The sequence below is a fragment of the Equus caballus genome, chromosome 12 (assembly GCF_041296265.1).
Source record: "Equus caballus isolate H_3958 breed thoroughbred chromosome 12, TB-T2T, whole genome shotgun sequence".
NCBI lineage: Eukaryota > Metazoa > Chordata > Mammalia > Perissodactyla > Equidae > Equus > Equus caballus.
In genome coordinates, this window is record NC_091695.1 from 34,509,023 (window position 1) to 34,533,411 (window position 24,389).

General features: G+C 48.4%; 1 protein-coding gene across 14 annotated transcripts in view; it reads right to left on the minus strand.

Annotated features, from left to right (window-relative positions):
* The window catches only part of LOC138916697 (liprin-alpha-1-like), a 109,062-nt gene that overhangs the window by 70,786 nt on the left and 13,887 nt on the right, over positions 1 to 24,389 (minus strand). For 10 of the 14 annotated variants that reach the window (XR_011424018.1, XR_011424021.1, XR_011424020.1 and 7 more), the window contains exon 1: positions 14,719 to 15,087. The exons of 3 other annotated variants lie outside the window; for them this stretch is intronic. Coding sequence is in view for 7 of the 11 variants with exons in the window: in XM_070229891.1 (XP_070085992.1) it covers positions 14,719 to 14,772 (54 nt within the window). In the remaining 4 variants the exon portion in view is untranslated. Of the gene's footprint in view, positions 1 to 14,718; positions 15,088 to 24,389 lie in introns of those variants that run through there. One more of the 14 variants, XM_070229895.1, reaches the window with a different exon arrangement.

Consider the following 24,389-nt stretch of genomic DNA (forward strand, 5'->3'; position numbering starts at 1 on the left):
CCTCTGTATCTCCCCCTCAATTTTGCTGTAAGCCGAAAATGGCTCTAAAAAATAAAGTTTATTGAAAAAAACCATCCTGTGCCTCTTTCCTAACTGTTGGCTTGGCAACTAGGGAGGATGCATTGTGTGGGAGTCTAATTCCAAACGAGCATCCTTTAGAGCCAAACCTGAGCATCTCTGTAGGATGTGGTCTGTCCACCGGCTGCAGGGGCACTGCCAGGCGGCAATAACACAAACACAACTCACAACTTGGTCTGCCCACTCTGACATTTGATCATTTTTGACATCTTAACTTTTTTTACTCTTGAGAGAACTGCATTACCTCACAGTAATTGAAACACTGATGTGAATTTCTTTTCCCCCCAAGACTGGCACCTGAGCTAACAACTGCTGCCAATCTTCTTCTTCCCTTTTTTCTTTCTGCTTTTTCTCCCCAAATCCCCCCAGTACATAGTTGTATCTCCTAGTTGTGGGTCCTTCTAGTTGTGGCATATGGGACACTGCGTCGGTGTGGCCTGACAAGTGGTGCCATGTCCATGCCCAGGATCCGAACCAGTGAAGCCCCGGGCCGCCGCAGCAGAACGCGGGGACTTAACCCATCGGCCGTGGGCCGGCCCCTGATGTGACTATTTTATAACACTATTTTCAATCCACATCACTCAAAGTCAGAAAAAATGGGACCACACTGCTTTTCTTTTCTTTTCTTTTTGAGATTTTTTACTACGACAAAAGTCACTAACATAAAATTCACCATCTTAACCATTTTCAAGAGTACAATTCAGTGATTTTCAGCATATTCACAATGTTGAGTTACCATCACCAGTAATTCCAGAACATTTTGGTCACGCCCCAAAAGCTGATCCATTAGCAGTCACTCCCCATTACCTCCCCCCCAGCCCCTGGCAGCCACAAATCCGCTGAGTCCACGGACTTGCCTGTTCTGGACGTTTCGTATAAATGAAATCACACAATATCTGTCCTTCCGTGTCTGGTGTCTTTCAGTCAGCATCACATATTTAAGGTTCATCCACATCGTAGCGTGTGTCAGGGCCTTGTTCACTTTTATGGCTGAATAACATTCGACCGCATGGATGGACCATGTTTTGTTTATCCCTTCATTCGCTGATGAACATGTGGGTTGCTTCCACTTCCTAGCGATCACGAATAATGCTGCTATGAACGTTCCTGCACAAGTTTTCATGTGGATTTATGCTATGTTTTCTCTCGGGTGTACACATGGGTAGACACATTTCTTTACAATGGCAATGAGTGAATTATTCCTTTCCTTTTTTTTTTTAAAGATTTTATTTTTTCCTTTTTCTCCCCAAAGCCCCCCAGTACATAGTTGTATATTCTTCGTTGTGGGTCCTTCTAGTTGTAGCACGTGGGACGCTGCCTCAGCGTGGTTTGATGAGCAGTGCCATGTCCGTGCCCAGGATTCGAACTGACGAAACACTGGGCCGCCTGCAGCAGAGCGCACAGACTTAACCACTCGGCCACGGGGCCAGCCCCGAATTGTTCCATTTTTGTTCCTCATTTCCAATTTAAATTTCTAGCTATGTTAGCCATCACTCCTTTCTTCTTTGGAAGGCATCTGCTTTTAAGCAAAAATGGGGATTTACTCATGGGCAGTGAGTATAAGATTTGCTTCACGTATTTTTACCTTTCTGCTAAAGAGTAAACCAAAATGTTTTCGGTTGTTACAAGCATGTTGTATTTAAACACAAATAATGTCTCACAATTAGTCAAGACAATGTGAAATATGAATGCACACGTATATTTCAAAACAATCTGAAATATTAGTGTGAAAGTATATTTCAGAAGCATAACATTTCAGTGCATAATAACAGCGAAATACTCACAGGCAAAAACATTCTGATTAAATTTTTCAAACGGAGCCTGAGCGGCAGGGGAGAATCAAACCAATGAAATAAAAAATCAAGGGCAGAAATATTTATTCAAATAGGAATGAGTGCCTTCTGGAATCTTCTAGGTAGGTTTTTTTTTTAAACATTACTTTTTTACAAAAGACGACTACCTTAAAGAGTTTCAGATAAATTAACAACACTAGATAATAATAAAATGAAAACACAATATGAAGCATATTAATGTCCAGTTTATATTCACACCATGTTTCAAACTTTCCAGTAAAGCAAGTATGTGATTTTTGGCGCTGCTCGTGCTTACTGGAGTATAAAATAGTTTTCATTTTCGAATACTTCCTTTCATAGATCTATGCACGTGCCAAAAAACCACTGAATCATAAAGAAACTGTCTTTAAAGTATGAGACCAGAAACTGCCTGCCTGACCTTGACAGCCTAAAGCCATCATTAGGAGCAGCGTAAAATCCACATTTCCACGGAGATGTTTTGGCCATCACAAACTTTTACAAAACAGGGATAGCGGCAGCAATGGAAGGATGCTCAGGACAGAGCTCTTTTTCACACCAACTTTTAAAACTTTGTTTTTTACAAATGGTAATAAAGGTATCCATGGAGGCCTCCCTTCCAGCCCTGGTGGCTCTTCAACTCGGCAGGCAGCTGAAGGCAGACGCTCCCCGTTTATCCCGAGGTTCGACGCGCGGAGAATCCAGTGAGACACGCATTCCCTCTAGTGCCTCTCCAGCAGGGACACGGCCTGAGGACGGCCGGCCGGCTCGCAGCGTCCTCCTCCTCTCACAGCCGCACTGACACAAAAGCCGTAACGTATTTATTCTTCTCCTACCGATGGACACTTACGACTGTGCTTCCGATCTTTAGCTCTGACAAACAGCATGGCAACAAATAACCTTGTACATGTATCATTCTGCACGTGTGCCAAGTGCATCTGCAGGATAAAACCTTAGAACTTCTGAGTCAAAGGTCAGTTGCAATTTTAATAGCTACTGCTAAATTATTCCTCCTGGGCCAGCAGCTTATGAAACACCTGTTTCCTGTAGCTCTGCCACCCTGGTGTGTTATTAAACTTTAGGGCCCACTTTCTTTTTTGGATCCATCTTCCATTCCCTGTCGCCCATCAAATAGGGGGTCTCCAAAATCTTCTCATATGACAGGGACTGAACGCATGCCTGGGCATTTGGTGAGAGTTCCAGAGGCAATATGTTCTTCGTGACCCTCCGTCACTCCCCTGGCCCTCTCATGACCAAGGGAACTCTTCTGACATTTCACCTGCAAAGAAGGCTCAGCTCGTATGCGAGACTGTTGTACTTGCCCAGGTCTCTACTTGACAATCTGTGATACGAAAGGCACGTTGTCCTTATTTCAGTCACGGTTATTCATTTTTCTCGGATCAAATACAATTGAGATTGGTCTGTGTTTACTTATCCTAACACACTTTTATGGAGTGGCCACCTCTTCTTTCACATTTCTCTATTTTTCTATGGAATGGCTTCTGATCATCTTCTCTTAAACTCATTCATCAGCAGAAGGTACAAACATCTGACTTGCGTCTTCGGTGCAGTCGTGCCCAAACATTTACAGAATGAAATGTTTCACCGTAAACTAACTTTTTAAATTTACTTTATTTTATAATTAGGATATTGTACTGATTTTTTAAAATTATGTACAAAAAGGAGGTACTGGATTGCTCTGAGGGACAGACCCAGAAATGGACCTGCTGGCTCCAAGACCTATGGAATTGAATTCTCAACGTTTCTAATGTTATAAATTGCAGTGTACTAAATAAAGATTAGTTTTACTGTTTTTGTCATTTCCTCATACATTGATAATTTAAGAGAGTTTGCAATGCCTTGAAAAAAACGTAACAATCACAAACATAATCATCTCCATCAATGATTAATATTGCTTTGTAGCGGGCCAGCTGCATGGTCATTTTTATAGTCCCATGCAAAGTGAGGACTGTCTTACTACTTTTTAGAAGATAAAACATTATTTGCAAAAATAATGTTTTATTTCACTGCAATTTCTCTATGTAGAATCTTTGCCCTTTCTTTTTGGCCAGGAAGACTGCCCCCGAGCTAACATCTGTTGCCAATTTTCCTCTACTTGGCATGTGGGTTGCTGGCACAGCATGGCTGACGAGTGGAGTAGGTCTGTGCCCAGGAGCCAAACCCGAAACCCAGGCCACTGAAGTGCAGTGCACCGAACTTAACCACACCAGGGGGCTGGCCCCAAATCTTTGCCTTTTTTAACCTCCCATGGCAATAAAGGACAGATTAAAATATTACGCTATTACATAACAGTAGAAATAATCACAAACCTGTGATTATTCAGCTTGACACCCCAGTTATGAAGCTTATGTAAACATCACATACATAGTCTGTGTGCCTAAACACAAGGCGACTTCAAGGGGCCAGCCCCCCATTTCCCTACGAAGACGCTGCCCGAAAGCTTGGCCACGTTAACACACCCTTCCAGGAAAGTAGAGCACCAGCCGACTCTGACTCCGACTCAGCCCCACAAATTTATTACAATAAACAGGCAGACAAAAGTGTTCGTGCCAGCTGCACGCTAAGTTACCACATCGAACATGCTTACTCTGCACTTACATCACCAGGCTTTAAAACATCTCCGCGAGACCCTTAAACTATGTTTCCTAGTCTTCCTTGCTTGACAACAGCAGCTCATCTTTTAGTGAGCCCATGGAGACTCATCTGACACCATCTACCACGAGGGAGTCCCTCCGTTAGGACGCTCCACCTGCGAGTCACTGCTCCGTCACTCACGCTCCGCCACGTTCCAGAACCACTGGTGGTCCCGCCTTAGCATGTGGTGGTATCCCTCCCGGCAATGATGGCTCCACCAAAACACGGAGCCAATAAAGGCATGGAAGTGATGGAGGGTGCCAGTGTTCCAGGCATCCTGACCCTGAGAGGGGAGGACAGTAACCTGATTAAGGCCCCCGCTCCTCGAGTAAAATGACGTCATAATGGTCTCCCCAGCCCCTCTCAGGAACAGCTTTAGAGTTCACAGGTTAGCAATTCTCCTGAAAAGTCCTAGGCTGTGAGCAAGGTTTCCCCGATTCAGTTACAATTTTAGCATTTTTCAGGCTTGTCAGTAGTTCACACTAGCACTTCAATTCTGCAAAGAAAGCCACAATCCACTCTTTTGCGTGTGATGAAGCACTCTGTGAAGTTATTTCATGACCTTTATTACATGAGGACGTCCGAGATGTGGAAGAGCGTTTGGACACCACCCCCTAGGCCTTCATAGGTACCACCGAGCACAACGGCACAGAAAGGGATCTAAGACAGGACCTGCTCTGTCACACTTTGAGACTCCACTACTGACGGGAACAGAAATGTCAAACAAGACCCCCGCGGGTACTATTCAACAGCCCCACTCTGACGGCAACTGGGTCTCCGCACACTGCACCTCACTGCCCTAGAGCCACCCGCAATTCCCAAGGCAGGCAGGAAACGAGCACGGAGAAGCTGGGCCAGCACTGCAACACATACGGGAAGAACACACCTGGAAGCTCCAGCTGAGCGCACAGGACACCGAGGACAAGCGAGCAGCCTGCTCTCCTTTCCGTCTCTGACGAGCGTTTTGGACACATGGGACAGGAGGGCATCTCGGGCTGAGGCAGGGGTCTCGACATCAGCCGTGCCTGAAAGTGCTCCATGCGGGATTCCTCCCGTGGCTCCATCACGCCAGGTCAGCAGAAACACAAGTTCAGAAGGAGCACCTACGGCTACCTGAGGCTACACTGACAGCAGCTCCTCCCCGCCTGCTAACAAGTCAAAGAAACACAGGAGCTGCGGCGTGCAAGGCCACGCAGCCTCGGCTGACAGTAGTGAGGACAGGTGAGCCCGAAGACGCTGTCGACCCCCTCTCCTGCAGTGTCCACAGCAGGAGTGACAACGGCCCCCGGAGCACACACAGCTGGCTGGCGGATCTCAGGTAAGGGTGCAGCGTCAACAAAGGCGGCCTCTCGGCACCTGCAGGGCCCCCATCACGCTGCCCCACCAGAGCGCTCTCGGAGAACTGACTCCAGCCCTCGGGGACCGCCCTGCCGTGAGCTCACACCCTCGGTGCCTTTCTGTTCCTCTGTCGACCCTTCTCCTCCCACCCGGCGTGCCTGGCACACCACACCCCTCCGCAGCCAACCACCCGACACGCAGCAGGCCCGCCCAGCCGGCCCAAACTGCGCCCTCTGCTCGTGCTCGCGCGCCCGTGGCAGCTCCTCCTTCCCACTGCCGCCCCAGCCCAGCGCCTCCCGCATGCCCAACACGACGTCGCAGCCGGAGCTCAACCCTGCCGCTCTGTACAGGCTCCGCCGGCCCCTGAGAAAGACAGCACCTGTCCCTTCTGTGCGGGACCACACTCACACGAGTCTGCTCGAGGGAAAGAACTGCTCCCCTCACTGTTTCAAAATCCCCAGCCCGGGCGAACAATGTAGTGTTCAAACAACAGGTCCCCGTGGATCTGAACCAGCAACGACTACGTCTGACTGTGAATATTACCGCGTTGTAACCTTCTTAAACTGTCATGGCTCCGTGTATTCACGTCTTGCAAACCAGTCTCACACGAGCCTTATATTATAACCAGTTTTACCTACTCTCTAACTTAACAAGAAGGGCGTCTCAGAATGAACCAAAGGTCTAAGTACAAAACTGGAACGGAAGCTACTTTATTAGGGATTTCCTCTCGAGGCTCCAGCAAGCTCAGGAGACAGCAATACCAGCTGGAGAAGGAGCAGCCCTATTAATTTGGACAATTTACTGAACAAAAAAGTTGGGAGGCACGATGCTAAGTACTCCTAAGACAAAAATATTCATTGTAATAACTTTATACGTGCTTAATGCTTGACTGGTTTTCAAAATATTTTCCAATATTTATCACATAAAAGTAGATGTCACATACGACAGGAAGGCATACATAATTAGCTCACTTCACAGACTGGAAGACAGGCCCGGGCAGGTTAGTGACCTACAAAGGTCACTTGGCTGATAAGCAGCTCGGGACTCAGAGCTCAAGACGATGTCATCTTCAGGGGGAGATCCCACGGTGAGCACCCAAACCAAGCCCCTGCAGGCTGTACGCCCTCCCAGTCACCCGAGTCGGGGCTACGGGGTCTGCAGACAGACACCTCGCATCTAATGAAGGCCCACCTTGTGCAGGGTACAGCGGTGGATGCTTTATTTTAGTTCTCACTAAATCTGCCTATAATATTGGGAAATAAATAGTATCTCTACTTTACAGACGACAAAACGGTCTCAGAAGTGAAATATCTTGGCCAAGATCAGAAAGTTAGTAAGCAGAGGATCCAAGATTTGACACGGGTGTGGAGGGGGAGGTAGAGGAGGAGGGGAGGGTGGGAAAGTAGAGGAAGCCACTCAGCAGTCAGTGAAAAAGCAGACTGTTCCACGCTCACCCAGCAAGCCCACCGCCATCATCCCATGGGGAGAAAGAGGCTGGCCACACGCCCCACAGGAGATCTTTTTGTGATTTCTTTTACCCCCTCAAGAATGACCTTGATCCTACTCTTTCATCTGCGTTTTTCTTAAAGCTGGTGGCATTTTGAAAAACTGTAGAAAAGATAAAAGGAATCACAGTAAAACCAGCCCCAAGCACCAAATCTGTCGTCTCCTAGAGATGGGAGCGACTGTGAATCCCAGTAGGAATCGGAGTTGGTCCGAGCAGACCTCACAGGGGTGACCTCGGCCTGGAGAGGCAGGTGGGGTCTGATGAAAGCGAGGAGAGGGAGAGGCAGTACCCGAGCAGGGAATCGCGCAGGACGAGGCGTCAGGGAAGGGGAGCAGAGTGAGCAGACTGGTTGGGCAGAGTGAAGGGGCATTTACAGAGGGAAAGATGTGGGAAAGGTGAATAAAGCCAGAACATGGAGCCATGAATGCCAAACTGCCAAACACCTGCTGCCATGGATAGGCCCTGCCAAAACCTTCTCATGCCAGAGGTCTGGGTTACCCTGGGAGCTAGGTGGCCTGGAAAGGAAGAAAGCACAAGCAAAGCCACCTCATGTAGACACCAAGGCCCCACGAACAGCCCAAGCTAGCGCACCAGAGCACAAAGGAAAACAGAAACGACGTGAGAGCAGAAAACACGGACAGAGCTGCGGACTGGCCCAGCAGGATGAGCGAGGAAGGGCAGAGGAGGCGCGTGAAGTGGGGAGGGAGGCGGGGAGACTCGAGGCTGACCAAGGAGGAAGGCGGAGCAGGACCCTGGACTGAGACACAGCAGGACGTCTACGGGCCTTCTAAGGGATACGGCAAAACTCGGGGCTGGGCATGCAGGAGCATCCCAAATGTGGAGCTCCAGACAGAAACGTGGCGATCATCTTCAAAAAGGGGACGGGTGACCCCACAGAGACGAAGGAATCTCCAAGATGACGACTAGAGCAGAGGGAGCAGAGGGCTAGGATTTAACGTATTTCCTAGTCAGTGGCACAAAACTTTCGTTCAAATGAAAATAATTACCCAAGAATGTGTGGATAGCAAGTGCTTCCTTTCCCTCCGTCCTTCCCGCAGAGGTTTTCCAACTGGAACGAACCTAATGCCCGCCAGCGAGCGCAGCAAACAGAACCACGGAGACCCGAGCACAGGCGGTTCAGGAGCTCCCTGGAAATTAAATTACTGGCAATGCTTAAAGTTACTGTAAATTAGCACTACGTGTGTCACTATCTCTTTACACGGCATTACTATAAAACTTCCCACCAGAGGCTCTTCAGACGAATTTACAACTGAAGCAACACCGGCAGCGTTTCAAAGCACAGAGAAACCCGCATCCCGAGTCCCAGACACGGTGGGCAGCGACGCCCTGCCCTCCACCGCTCGTGGGTTTCCAGGCCAGGTGGGGGCACGGGCTCGCAGCCTGGAAGCCGCGGAAAGAGCGGCTACTGTATTAACGCTTCCAGGTCTGCTGGAAATGGCTCCCTTCCCGCAGCGCCCAGCCCTTTGGACACAGTTGGGGAACATGAAGGGGAACGAACTGGACGTTAAGGGTTTGTACAAACTACGCAGAACCTATAATCAGGAATCTGCTTCCACACAATCTCTTAATTCATCGTCAAACTTCGTTAGGAACAACTATTTCTATGGTTTGCACAAGAAAACAACCTCAGAGTGCACATTCTCTCCAACTTAAACCCTTTATTCTAACCACCTACTACTTTTTCCTGCATGGGCCTTTCTCCCACTCTGGTGACTGTCAGGCACCCACCATACACACATCAAAAAGACACGCTGTCCAGTTTGTGAAACTTTCTCACAGAAATGGAGTCAAGATCATCAGGAAGGAGAATAAAAGTAACAAACGGGGGGGAGGGGCGGTATATAACTCCAAATCCCTAATCCCCAGGTTTACTTAACAAGTGTTCTCTTCCCTTCTCGGGGAAGTCAGGGCAGGGGAGGGGGAGGCGGCAGTTGGCCCTGATAATCCCAGCCAGGAGGAGCCTTCCAGCTGCCATGTAAGTAACACTAAACTGCCTTCTCCAGCTGCAGAGGCACAGCTGCAGTGATTTCAGGCACGCTGTCACAATTTGTCACCTGTTTTGGCTGCCTGGCCTCTGAGCCCCTCCCCAGGCCTGGGAACAGCACCGGGCCAGAGGAGCTGAGAGCCCCAGGCACTTACTCTCCCGGCCTCTCCTGCATTTGGGGCAGCGCACGATGGCCCCAGGCCTGCCAATCTCAGACTTGAGACAAGAAGCGAGCAGTGTGCAGAGGCATCCTTTAATCGCGGGCCCCGCCGGGCAAGGATGCGGCAGGGGGGCAGCACTGGACCGAGACACGCCTGGTGTGGATGCGGCAGGGGGGCAGCACTGGACCGAGGCACGCCTGGTGAGGATGCGGCAGGGGGGGCAGCACTGGACCGAGGTACGCCAGCTCAGGATGCGGCAGGGGGGCAGCACTGGACCAAGGCATGCCTGGTGAGGATGCGGCAGGGGGGCAGCACTGGACTGAGGCACGCCTGGTGAGGATGCGGCAGGGGGGCAGCACTGGACCGCAACACACCCGGGGGGGCCTCCAGAGCTCTTCTCCCACCCTCCCATCGACGCGGGCAACCAAAGGCCTTAGAATAATTTATTTCTCTGCACGGATCACCAGGCAGCTTGTCGCTAAGCCCCCTGACTCAGCAAGTTTATTTTACTCATTACTTGTATTCTCACAATGTAGAACTTCACCCATCTTTCTCTACGAAAAGTATGAACGCACAGTAAAAACACCACCGCCTTTCAGATAAAATACCCCACACTGTGGACATACGGGGTGGAGAGAGAGACTGTCACTCCGTCCACCACACATTTGCATACCGTTTGCACTTTTTCTTCATCATTCTCCTTTTTTCCCTATTGGTCACGGTTAACTGTGGGAGTCAGAGGGAAGCACTCTTCACCATAACCAATCTCCACACTCATTCGCTACCGGCCTCTGAAGGGGCTCCCAAACCTCTCCGTGCCTCAATTCCTTCACTGTCAGACGGGCTGCGGAACAGTCCCCTGCCTTCCAGCACTATTTATAGTAGAAAGAATGCTCTACAGTACTGTTATGAGACTCAGGGAGATAACTCACAGAAAGAGGCTTAGAAGCAATAAATGCTGGCTATTATCTCATTTAATCCCCCAAACATCTGTCTCCCCAGCCCTTGGACAGACAGTGCCTAACACACGGCAGACAATCAATATTTGCTGAAGCAAAACCGACAGTTACCGTCCCTAACTGACGGATGAGAACTCCGAAGGCTCAGAGACGAGGTAACTGACGCAGGGAACTCGGCGAGGATGGGGCGCGAGTCCGCCGACTGCCCACCAGGCTGCTTCCTCCGAGCCTTGCCCACCGGGACCGAGGGAGACCGGGGGTCTACCTACAGAGACGGACGGCAGCACGGGAGACAGGGCGGCACACACCCACACACCTGCTGCCACTGTCCTCTGCAGTCAGTCTGTCCGCCGGAGGAGGGACAGGCACTCAGCACGTTGCGTAAAGCGCCTTCAAACAGCACGAAGAAGGAGACGCCAGCTGGCTGACGGTCTCCCTTCCGTGTGTATCTCTGCGGGAGCTACAGGAGCTGAGCCACAAAACAGCCAAGTAAAATTCTATACAGGACTTCTTTAACTCTGTGCATCAACTGCATTTCACACTCAGTCAAAAATGAAGTCTTTCATATTTTCATTTGCATGAAAATAACACATCAGACTATCCTAGAATTCATACTCAAGACTCTTCAAAATACCCTTGCCCTGCCACAGCTGTTTCTATTGCAGGGCGCGCAGGCTATCGCGACCTCACCTGTCACTCACGTTTTCCCCATGAACTATTTTTAAGGCGGGAGCAAGAGTGTGTCCTAGCTTCTTAGCAGCACCCCGGGATTTCCAGAGATGTTAAGGGCTCAGCGACATTGATTAGTCTTCTTCAGCATGGCGCTACACGAAATCAATTTCCATATTACTACTGGCAAAGGTTTAAAAATACATAGGCAGGAGGGATAATTACCCATTTGCAAAGCAGAAAAACTTGGAAATGCAAGATATGCTTGAAGCTCCCAGATTATTTTCAGAGAAAAAGGAAATTTCCTCCTCAGAATAAGAATGAGCCTCTGGAAGCCACAAAGAACTCCCTGGGTGGACCTTCCCTGCCCAGCGAACCGCGATCCAAGTCAGCAGAACTCGGCCAAGAGCTTCCTTCCAGCCATAGGGAAAAACCTACCAAGTGGAAACATTTTGTCTGCTCTCTCATGAGCATTAGCAAGCGCCGACAAGGCTTTCCCTATGCTTCATTTCTGAGAGTGAAAGGGGCTCGACTGCTAATTGCCTGAGGATAAGAGGCAAAACCCAGGCCTACCCTCAGGCAAACCGGACCGTGGTCCCCCACCTAGAAGGCGTGAGTGGGACAGGGACGGGAGGAGCAAGACTTCCGACTATGCCTTTTTCTATACTTCTCGTTTTTGAATCACGTAAAAGCTTTATGTATTTGAAGAAAAATTAACTCCAGAAGAACAATGTAAACCCTAAACTTAAGAAGAAGGAGAAACAAATGAACTTTGCAACTTCCAACAGAAGGCCCGATTTGGGCAGGAACACCAACGGGCACTCCAACTGTTTATCAAGTGTTGTGTGGTTATGTTACCTCACATTGCTTTAAAACCCATTATTCTAGCTATGTATTCTTAAGATAGGTTTATTCTAACATCCAAAAGAACTACAAAGAAACTCTAAAACTTCACTCAACAGGATGATTATAATACGATATTAAAAGGTTTAAACTATTTTATGTGTATCATAGGATAAAAAAATTAAGGCTAATATCATTAGAAATCAAAACTGTCAGTGTAAGACAAGAAATATAAAATAAGGGCCGGCCCCGGGGTCGAGTGGTTAAGTTCATGCGCTCCGCTTCGGGGGCCCAGGGTTTCGCGGGTTCGGATCCTGGGAGCAGACATGGCACTGCTCGTCAGGCCACGCTGAGGCGGCATCCCACGTGCCACAACTAGAAGGACCTGCAACTGAGATATACAACTATGTATCGGGGGGTTGGGGGAGATCAAGCAGAAAAAAGAAAAAAAGAAAGAAAGAAATTAAGGGGAAAAAACTAGGTTTAATTTGTAAAGGAAATACCAATATGAAATCCAGGTTTTTCTTTTTGTCAAGATTTTTCTCCAGCTCTGTCCCGAAAAGAACCTAGATGTGAACCTCTGTGACAGTGAGCACACCGAGCCCCCAGATACTGATTTCTAAACAGCATTTCCCCACCAAAAGGAACCAGGGCTCCTCAGAGGAACGACTGCAGATCTGAGGCAGGAGAAACACAAAGTGGGTCTGCGGCAAATTCTGTGTCAGGAAACAACGGAGCATTCAAAGACTAACAGGGCCCTGGAGAAAGGACACAGGAGCCCAGCTGAGGGGACAATCTGAGTATCCAAAGGAATAATGATGATAACTGACTGCGATACACTGAATAAATACAAATGCAAGGGGCCACAGCAACTGAGAGAGAGAAAGAGAACAGAAAGGGATGCTCCTTACTGAAGAGGAGCAGCTAACAAATGAAGGAGGATTGAGTCAGAAAAATCACCACTTCGCAACCTCCAGTACAGGACCCGGTTCGGGCAGGAACACCAATGGGCACTCCGACTACTAGAAGGCCCCAGCTGACCAGGAAGGTCGCTGGGAATGGGCTCCCTGTCTGTGGCCCTCCGCAGACGCCCGAGGAAGCTCCGGGAGAGTCCAGCATGGTCTGCAGTCACAGCCAGGGCCCGCTGCCCCACCTCCAACCACAAGAACGGGCCCACAGGAAATCATGTCCCTCCCGAGGTGATGCCAAAACCAGGGGGAAGGAGGTGAGGCTGGGAGGCAAAAGCGAGAGATGGTAAACCCATGAAGTGGGAATTACACATTATTTATGCTTTAAATGGTTTCTAAAAATAAATAGATGCTGGCATCTATTACTCTTCTAACTTGCTCAGGAATAAAGGATGTAAACACGCTAAGTTGTTATGGTGAACATCCTTATGCCGAAAGTCCCCTCCAGAAAGCAACCATTTCTGGAGCAGAAGTAAAACTGCTCGGGCAGAATACGAGCACTTTTGAAGATCTTTATTCACAGGGCAAAACTGGTTCTCCAAAAGAGTTAGTTATCAAATTACTTAGCAGTCGTTAGCACGAAGAATCAGCAAGCAGAACACAGGGTGAGTAAAAAAGACCGCCTTCTCTGAGAACAGCATATTTACAAAGAAGTTTCCAGAAAACAACACATCTGCATGTGAGGAACTGCCCACAGCTCAGCGCGGCGGGTGCCAGACCACAGGGGGCCGGGGCGGGAGAGGCCACGGGAGCCAACCGCTCCTCGAATCACCCTGATGGAAAAAACGGTCCAGCTCTCGCCAGTGCACCTCAGAGGCGGGCTCCGACAGGACAGGCACACGCCTCAGGACCTGCAGACTGCAGGCTGAGGAAGAGGCGAAGCGGGCTCCCCGGTTTCTGAGCCCCTGGCTGGGGGGAGGCCACACTGCTCACAGGAGGAGGGACAGACGAGGGCAAAGGATGGTTGTGGCCGATGTTGAACTGAAGGAACCCAAAGACCGCCCAAACGGAGGTAGAGAGCGTGGCGCTGAGGCAGGTCTCTGCGAGACAGAGCAGAGGGCGTGGCTGAAAGTACAGGGATCACGGCCTCCCCAAGTCCGCCTGCACAGACACCCAGGACAAAACAGCCACGGCTGCAGCCACCGCACCGTCCACACATTTCACCTGCTCCAGCTGAACCCACACAGCCCTTCCGTCCTCCAGCTCTCCTTGCACAACTGAAACATGCCTGGGTTATGCGCCCCTTACTACATCCTGACTCTTCGGCACCTAGAACAGTGCCTGCCCCGTAACAGGCACTCGGAAAGTATCTGAACACAGTGCTGTGCATGTGACAGGCGTACACACACAGCCGTTACACACCCGCCACTGAAACATTCTCTATCTCTGCAACATCAAACACATGCACACTGCTCTGCGCTCTGTGGGGTGGGCGATGTGAAGGGGACTTTAATGCTGGCCCAAAGCACTAACTTCACAGCTCAACCCAGGCATCAGGAGTGCCTTCTTGGACCAACGGTTCCTACTCCCCATCCGTTCTTGCCTCCAGCTCAACCCATTCTCCACACAGCACCAGCGTCATAAAAACCCACCCAAATCACCTCAACCCCTCCCTGAGAAGCCACAATACCCTCGGGCCCTCAGAAGTCCTTAAAAACAAAACAAAAATCCCAGCTCTGCTGGGGAAGGCTCCACCTGACTCCCAACTCCCTGGTCCCCCTCACCTTGTTCGTCTTTTCCCTCCGCCTCCGGTCCAGGAACCTCCGCAACAGCTTCATGGCCTGACGCGGCCAAGTTGTTCCTTGCCCCTGGCCTTGGCCCCAGCAGGCCCAGCACCGGGAAAGCGCTCAGGCTGGCTCCGCTCAGCTTCAGATCTTGGCTCAAACGTGAGCCCTCCGAAAGGCCTTTGCTGGACCACGGTGTGCACACAGGCGGCCTGCCCACACACCGGGTCGTGTCTTTCCTCTTAACTACTTCCTCCTGTCAGGGTGCGCTCACAACCTGTACTGATCGTGAGAAAGGATCCGCTCTGTCAGCTCTCTGAGGACTGCGATCCTGTGTGCCTCCACCACTGTCTCCCAGGAGCACGGAACCTGGAACCCGGAACCAGATATAGTCACAGAGGGGCTGGGGGTGGCGCTGGCTCCTGCAGACGATTAAAGGGACAGAAACAGGAAGACAAGAAGGCAGAGCTGGGGGCCGGCCCGGTGGCACAGTGGTTAAGTTCACACTCTTCACTTGGGCGGCGTGGGGTTTGCTGGTTCGGACCCCGAGGGCGGGCCTGCACACCACTTGTCAGGCCAGGCTGCGGCAGGCATCCCACACATAAAGCAGAGGAATTATGGGCACGGATGTTAGCTCAGGGCCAGTCTTCCTCAGCAAAAAGAAGAGGATTCACAAAAAGAAAAAAAGAAGGCGGGGCCAGCCCCGTGGCACGGCACTTAGGTTTGCACGTTCCGCTTCTCTGCGGCCCAGGGTTCGCCAGTTCGGAACCCGGGTGCGGACATGGCACCGCTTGGCATGCCATGCTGTGGTAGGCATCCCACATATAAAGTAGAGGAAGATGGGCATGGATGTTAGCTCAGGGCCAGTCTTCCTCAGCAAAAACAGGAGGACTGGCAGTAGTTAGCTCAGGGCTAATCTTCCTCAAAAGAGAAAAGAAGGCAGGGCTGCTTTCAAAGAGATGGCAAGTTGAGTGTGTAGAAAAGAGAGAAGATGCAAATACTCCACTACTACTTTGAAGGGATATATTTAACTGTTTCATAAACCAAACACAACAGAAATAAGCCTGATTTTCTGGGGGGTCTGCCACCTCCTCCTACAAGAGCAGCAGTCAGTAACGGCCACCAGAGGGGCACTATCTAAACTGAAGGGGACGTCTAGAATGGACCCTCAGTCAGCAGTCACTGAGCTAGTCTCACCTCATGCGGACTACGAGGTCAATTCTCCCTCATTTACTCACCAGCTTAAGCCCAGCAAGGGCTTGAGGAAGCCTTGCTAAGAGCACTCAGGATGAAACGACAGGGGCGCGCCGCACCCCACTGGAGATTAGAGCAGTCCCCGGGAGAAGCCTGGGTTCCTCCACCAGAGCCTCTCCACTTGGCACCTGCTTCCTGAATAGTAGTAACTCCTCGTTGTGGGGGCCGCACTGCAGAATGTGTAGGAGCACCCCTGCCCCTAGCTGTGACAACCAGAACACCCCAGACACTGCCCAGTGTCTGCACCTTCCTCTGTCACCCCAACCACCCGAGCTGTCCCCCGCATCATCTTTCGTCCTTTCTCCTCCTGCCGACCGGGCTGCACCTGCACCTTCTTCCTTTCCAGCCCCCAGCACACCTCATACCGCTACCAGTTTAGCCTCGACCTGTGCTCTGACAACCAACACACCCGACACAGGTCGACTCAGGCGTCACGAGGTCGTGGCTTTAAGACCTTACTCCCGAGGGCGTTCTGAGTCCTACAGACACGCCCCGTCTCAGGCATTGGTGGACTCTGGGGGACCCACAACTGGGGTCCCACCCACAATTCAACCCAAATAGATTCTCTTTTCTCAGTCTTACATACTGGAGCTCTCTGAGTGAGACGTCTTATTAAAATCTCATTCGGTGCTTTCAAAAACACTGTAAAATCACTGCACTAGATTTCAAGAACAAAATCTGCATTTTCAACTTTAAAATGAAACCGGAGGGAAGCTTAAAAGCAGTAATTTGTTTAAACACTCAAAGTGAAGACTCACATGTGATCAATTCACAGAATGTCACTTAACCCCTTCCAACTCTTAAGCCTTCTCCTCTGCCACTGCCAGCCTGTCATCACAAAGCCTGCCCTGGGCTGGCTCAGGGCAAGGGGAAGAGGAGGGAGCAGTGCCAGGATGGAGCGTCCGCGCAGCAGCTGAGAGAGGAGCCAGGAGCGGAGGTGCTGCCTGTGTGTCCTGGTGGGGTGGGCCACCTGCTCCGTCTTTCCCTGTGTACGTGGCTGGGCCAGGGCAAACGGGATGCTGAGTAGAAAAAGAACAGGGGGTACTAAGCAAGGACTAGTGGGTTTAGGTTGCTCTCATAACAATAACGATCACTATACTTACTAGGACTCTGACATCTTGCTTCAGATGGAGAGGGAACACCGATTTGTTTGCCCACGTCCAGCTACATACACGAACAGCCTGCAGGAGATCCACTCACCAACAACTAGAAAAGCTGGATACACTTTTAAGACTGTTTGAAGGCATCAAGGAGATACTGAGGCAGCCAACTGGAGGGGCAAAGATTCCAAACAAAAGGGCAGCCCACTGAGGCCAGTCTAACATTCCGAGAGCCACTCTCTCCCTCAGGGCATGGGACGATCAGGTGTTCCTCAGGGATTTGGGGAAATGCACCAATAAGCTGGGAAGAAAACAGCAGAAAGCCAAGCAGAAAGTACTGGCTAACAGAGCTCTGGAGAGTTCCATGGGGCTGGGAAGACAGAAATTCAAATACAGGCCTGACAAATCAGACGGGACTTAAGGCGCCAAGATCTCTGAGAAAAGGGAGGCAGAGAAAATGAGCCCAGCACTGTGCAAAAACTGCCTGACAGGCTGAGCCTTCAGGAATCTCATTGTCTTCAGGTGACAAAAATTGGGCTTCAGGACCTGCCAAGGAGGAGGGGCCCCGGGAAACACTTCAGGCTTTCAGATGGAGACCCGGGGGCTACACACTGGGTGAGAGGGCAGATGAAGGCAGCTTATAAGGACTGAGGCTTACAAAGACCGAATCCAGCCTAGAGTCGCTCAGAAGCTGGCTGAACGGAGAGTGTCTGTCCTCTGGGTGTGTGTCAGAGGAAGCGCTGAGGGAAGACAGCATCACCTAGAGTCTCCACAGGTTTTCATCCATAACGCCCAAGGTTCACTTAGAAAAATAACAACAAACAGGACCAAGAGAAAAAAGGAAAACAGAAATAGAAACAGACCCTGGGGTGACCCATACAGTGTAGTTATCAGATGCAGACTTCAACTGGTCAAAAATAGACTTGACAAAATGAAAATTTTCACCAAAGAATCAAAACAGATTCTAGAACTGAAAAATAGGGTAAGTGAAATTAAGAACCCAATCTATGGGTTTAAGCTCAGGTTGAACACAACTGAAGAGAGGATCAGTGAACCAGAAGACAGGTCAGTAAAAAACAGCCAGATAGAAGTCACAAGAAAAAAGTCTGGAAAATACAGAAGGAGCCCAAAAGACATGTAGGACACGGTAAAAGGTCTAATGTCCATATAAATGGGGACTCCCAAAGTGAGGAAAGACAGAACAAGGAGTAAGAAACATCTACAGACAATGGTCAAAACTTGTCTGAAATTGATGAAGGAATCAAGCCATTGACTCAACAAAGAAAACCACACTTTGGTTTTCAGCAGTCCTTCGGAGTGTGCCTAAGGCAAGAACAAAGTGTCAAAAGGAGCCAGACGAAAAAAGGCACCACCTTCAGTGGGACAACAGGAACACTGAGAGCTGACTTTTCAAGGAAAGGGAAGGAAGCCAGACGACAATGGATTGGCATCTATAAAATGCCGAAAGAAAATAACCACCAACCTGGAATCCTATACCCAATAGAAAGTCAAGACAAAATATAGACTTTTCACTTCAAAAGTGAAGACAAAATATAGACTTTTCAGGAAACAAGAATGAGACAACTCATTGCCCACAGGCGTGAACTAAAAGGATTATGAAAGCAGTTCTTCAGGGAAAAGTAGTCTCTGACAGAAATACGAAAAAACGAGGAGTGAAGAGCAACAGAAAGGGTCACTACGAGAATCAACCTTCATAAGCACTAACTGTACAAAACGAGGATAATGCCAAAAATGTATCTAAAATTCAAAAGTATGATAATGACACAAGAGGCGGGAGGGAGTTCAGTGCAGTTCAAGTGTCAAAGGAAACAGCAGTGTCAGGAGGTAGTAAAAGCAGTAAATAAGGCTCAAATGTAAAATGCACCCTGTATCTAGGAATGTACACAGCCAACAACCTAAGAGAGAAGTACCGAACCAAACACCACGATACGTCTAACAGAAGGCCAGAGAGAAACACAGCACAGCACAGGTGGAACAAACAGAGAACAGATAGTAACATGGTACCTACAAACCAAAATACCAGCAATTATATTTAAATGGAGCAAACGCTCTAATTAAAAGATAAAAATGGTCAAATTGATTAAAATCAAACTAGCTGTATACTCTCCACAGAGGCACGCTTAAAAATACAAGATCACAGACAGGTGAAAGCAAAACATCCCCAGGCCAACGCTACCTAAGAGAACACCGATGTGGCAAAGATCACTATCAAATAAAGCAGCCTCGACAGCAAGAAGCCTGACTAACGAGGAGCATTTCACAATGATAAAGTGCAATCCACCAAGAAGATAAAAACGCTAAATCTGAATGCACCTCACAACACGATCTCAAAAGACAGAAAAATTGATAGAAATAGAAAAGGAGAAACAACCAAAGCCAACATCACAGTGGGAGGCTTTAAGACACATCTCTCAGTAACTGATAGAAAAAACAGACCCAAAAAAAGTACGGGTGTAGGGGTCGGCCCAGTGGCGCAGCAGTCAAGTTCCCACGTCCCACTTCGGTGGCCTGGGGTTCGGCGGTTCAGATCCTGGCTGCAGACCTACACACTGCTCATCAAGCCATGCTGTGGCAGGCGCCCCACGTATAAAGTAGAGGGAGACGGGCACAGGTGTTAGCTCAGGGCCAGCCTTCTTCAGCAAAAAGAGGAGGACTGACGGTAGATGTTAGCTCAGGGCTAATCTTCCTCAAAAAAAACAAAGTAAGAGTGTAGAACTGGGCTGCCCAGTAAACAGTCACATGCAGCTATTAAGTACCTGAAATGTGCCTACTTCAAATTGAGACGTGTTGCAAGAATGCACACCAGATTTTAAAGACTTATCACAACAAAAAGAAGGCAAAATATTTCAGTAGTCTTTTCATGTTGATTACACATTGAAATTATAATATTTTGGATATTTAGGTTAAATAAAATACATTATCAAAATTAATTTCACCTATTTCTTTTTACTTTATGTAATGTGGCTACTAGAATCTAAATTATATGATTAGCAAACTTGATCTAACTGGTATACATACAACACTGCATTCTCACCGATAAATAACATTTTCAAGGGCCCAAGGAACGTTTAACAAAAATGAATGTACGCTGGGCCATTAGGAAAGCTCGACTCATTTCAAAACGTTGAAATAATGCAGGGTGTACGTAGAGATTACAACAGACTGACAGTTTACGTCCCCCTAAAATTCGTCAGCCCCAAGGTGATGGTATCAGGAGGCGGGGACTCTGCGAGGTGATTAGTCTGGAGTTGAGAGAGCTCCCTCGCCCCCTCCGCCATGTGAGGACAGTGAGAGGCTGGCCGTCTACGAACCAGGAAGCGGCCCCTCACCAGCCACGGAATCTGCCGGTGCCTTGATCCGGGACTTCACAGCCTCCAGAACGATGCGAAATAAACTTCTGTTGTTCATAAACCAGTTAGTCTATGCATCTGATTATAGCAGCCCCAAAAGACCAAGACAGGGATCTTCATGCAAGGAAGGTAGAAACCAACAAAAAGCTAACCAGAGAATCCCCACAAACGTTGGGAAGTCAAGTGACATAATTCTTTAAAAACTTTATGAGTAAAAAAAGATACCACGATGAACATCAGAACATGTTTTCACACAAGAGAGAACGAAAATCTGGCTTTCAAAACTTGCGGGATGCAGCCAAAGGTGCACTTACAGGGCCAGCTGGAGCCTCACATACATAGACTGGAAAAGACGAAAGAGCCAAAATCAGTTAAGCATCTATCTCAAGAAACTAGAAAAAAGAACAGCAAACAGAACACAAAGCAAATGGAAGGAAAAAAGCATAAATTAACAAAATAGAGAACAAATACTAAACAGAAAAAAATCAATAAAGCCAAAAGCTGTCCTTTGAAAGGGCTACTACAATTCATAAGACTAGCAAGACCGATGAAGAAAAAGAGAAAAGGACAAATTACCAATATCAAAAATTTTTAAAAGGGGATATTACAAGAGATCTTGCACAAAATAAGGATATTATGAACCATATTACACTTAATAATCGGAAAGTTTGGGTGGCCTGAACAAATTCCTAGGAAAAAAGAGCATCTTACCCAAACAGACACAAGAAGAAATATAAAATCAGAAAAATCCTATTTCCACGTGAATAACTGAATCTGAAACTAAAAGCCTTCTCACAAAGAAAACCTTACACCAGCTGGTTTTGCTGGTCAATTCTTCCAAAACTGCAAGGAAGAAAACACCAGTCTCACAGGGGCTCTTCTGGGAATCAACAAGGAACGCTTTCCACCTTGTGTTAGGAGACGAGCATGAGCCAAACCTAACAAGGACAACACAAGACAGCAAAGTTACAGACCAAGCTCTCACAAACACAGACGCAACAATCTTAAAATATTAACAAACAAAATCCGGGGAAAGCAGAATACATCAAGGTCAGGTTGGGATTCTTCTAGAATTGCAAACTAAAAGGTAAATCACCACATAAAAGGGAAAAAACTGGACTGTCTCAAAAGATGCAGAAAATGCACTTAAGAAAATTTAATAATTTAATTCATGATTTAAAAAAACACTTAGCAAACTAATAGAGGAGAATTTGGATATTTCGATAAAAATATTTATGGAAAAGCTACAGCCAACATCAGATATAACAGTGAGATACCGAAAGCCTTCCCTCTGACACTGGGAGGGAGACGAGGATCCCTACCCTCACCACTTCTACTCAGCACTGTGCTGGAGGTCCCAGCCAGGCCAGCGAGGCAAGAAAAAGAAAAACGAGTACAGCACTTGGAAACAAAAAAGAAAAGAAACTGTCTCTTGCAGACATACTTGTGAACACCTACAAAATACAAGAAGAATTACTATTAGAAATAAATGGATTTAGCAAGTGAATACGCAGAAATCAATTCTATCACTATATAACAGTAATAAACAATTACATAATATAATTTATAATAAAGAAATGTGAAATATCTATGAATAAATGTAATTAAACATGTAGACGATATATATACAGAAAACTGTATACTATTAAGACAAATTAAAGAAGAGCTAAATAAATAGAAGGCTATATTGTGTTCATGGATTTTAAAACCCATGTTTTTTCCCTCCGAGGAAGACTAGCCCTGAGCTAACATCTGCTGCCAATCCTCCTCTTTTGGCTGAGGAAGACTGGCCCTGAGCTAACGTCCATGCCCATCTTCCTCCACTTTATACGTGGGACGCCTGCCACAGCACGGCTTGATAAGTGGTGCGCAGGTCCACAGCCGGGATCCAAACCTGCAAACCCTGGGCCGCCAAAGCAGAGCGCAAACTTAACCGCCGCACACCGGGTGGGCCCCTGTAAGACCCATATTAAGAAGCTGTCATTTCTCCCCACGCTAGTCTACAGATGAAACGCAATCTCAGTGAAAATCAGAGCACGTTTTCCGGGGAGAGGCGGCCACGCAGACCCTACATTTTAACCGAGGATGTAAAGGGTAAAGATTAGCCCAGCTAGCCTTGCACAAGAACGAGGCTGGGGGACTCAAATTACCAGATGCCAGGACAGGCTAAATCTACAGCAATTTACACAGTGTGCTGCTTGTGCAAAGACGACAGAAAGACCAACGGGGCAGAGCGGAGTCTAGATCCAGGCCCGTATATTTACGGTCACTTGCCTGATGACACAGACGACACTGTAGTGCACTGGGGAGAGGAGAGTCTGTTTAATAAATTATTCTCGGTCAACTGTATAGCATACACTTAAGGAAAAAAAAGGAACCTTGGCCGTTATCTCACACCATAAACAAAAATCACTTTCAGATGGATTACAGGTCTAAATGTGAAAGATAAAATCATAAAGCTTTTACAGGATAATATCTTCATGATCTTTGTGATACTATCTTCCAATGAACACAAAGAGCATTCAATATTACTGAAAAGACTGATCCATCGGGCTAGATTACAATTAAAACTTCTGCTTATCAAGACACCACCGAGAGCGAAGGGGAAAACATACACAAGAATGTAAAAAAACCTGCCACACACACATGTACTCAGAATATATAACTTGTACTCAGAACATATGAAAAGAACTCCTTCAACTCAGTAAGAAACAACACAGAAAACCCAATCGAAAAACGGGCAAAGGACAAGCAGTCACAAGAGAGGATCTCGAAACCGCCAACAGACACACACAAAGAGTCTGCTTCTGCGCGTCCCCGGCCACCGGGCAGCGGCCAGCCCACAGCACACTGAGCCTCCTCCACTCGGTGCCCACCGGACAGCCGCAACGAACGAGCTGACGACACCAAGCGCTGGGGAACGGCGGACGGCTCACACACGGCTGGCGGCAGCACCGCCACTTTGGGCAGTGTCTACCCAGGCTGGACAGACGCAGACCCTGGCCCTCTGCAGTGCCACTCCTGTGAACACCAACAGAAACGCATACACACCTGCACCAAAGAAACAAGCACGAATACGCAGGGCGGCGTTCGTCTGAACTAGGAACATCCAGAATACCCAAGAATGGCAGAAAGAATAAATGACGGTAAATTCAGAGACTGGCTTCCTGGGCAGCACACAAGAAAGAACAAAGCTACGAGACAACGTGAGTGGATCCCACAAAGATACTACTGAATGAAAGAACCAAGAAACCAAATGTACGTATAACTTTATTTCACTTAGACAGCCAAGCACACGGGAAAGTCATCAATGGTGGAAAGCCAAGACCACTGCCGGCTTTGGGAGACAGTTCCTGGGAGTGGGGACGAGGGGGCTTCTGGGAAGCTTGGCCATGTTTCACTCCTTAATGTAGGCGGTAGTTACGAGAGTGTGTTCACTTAGTGAAAAAGTCACTGAGGTGCACACTTACGCTTGGGGAAATTCTCTGATGTATGCTACAGCTAAATCTTTTATAAGTACAGCATTACGTGCCGACATAAAGTGCCAGGAAGACAAATGCATTTAGTTAAGCACATGCCTCTCTGGTCACACTATTAACCACGAAACATGAGACAAACGCCAGGAATCGGAAGGGTCCTGAAAGTGTTCACTCAGTGGTTCCTGCGTTTCTGAAACGCTGGGCTCAGGGACCGCTGACGTCCCCGCCTTCTCCACCCGGCGAGGCATTTCCAGGCTACAACACTGAGCAGTGGCTGGAAACAAACCACTGAGCGACCGGCTCCTCCGCCGGTGCGATGGCCTCCGCCGCTCCACACTGGACTGCACACACTCCTGTCCCTTCCCTGCGAGGGCCCCTGAGACCATTCTCTCAAAAACCACCTTATCAAATACACGGTATCTGACACACACTTCAGTGTAAGTGCCCCAAATTACATGAAAACAAAC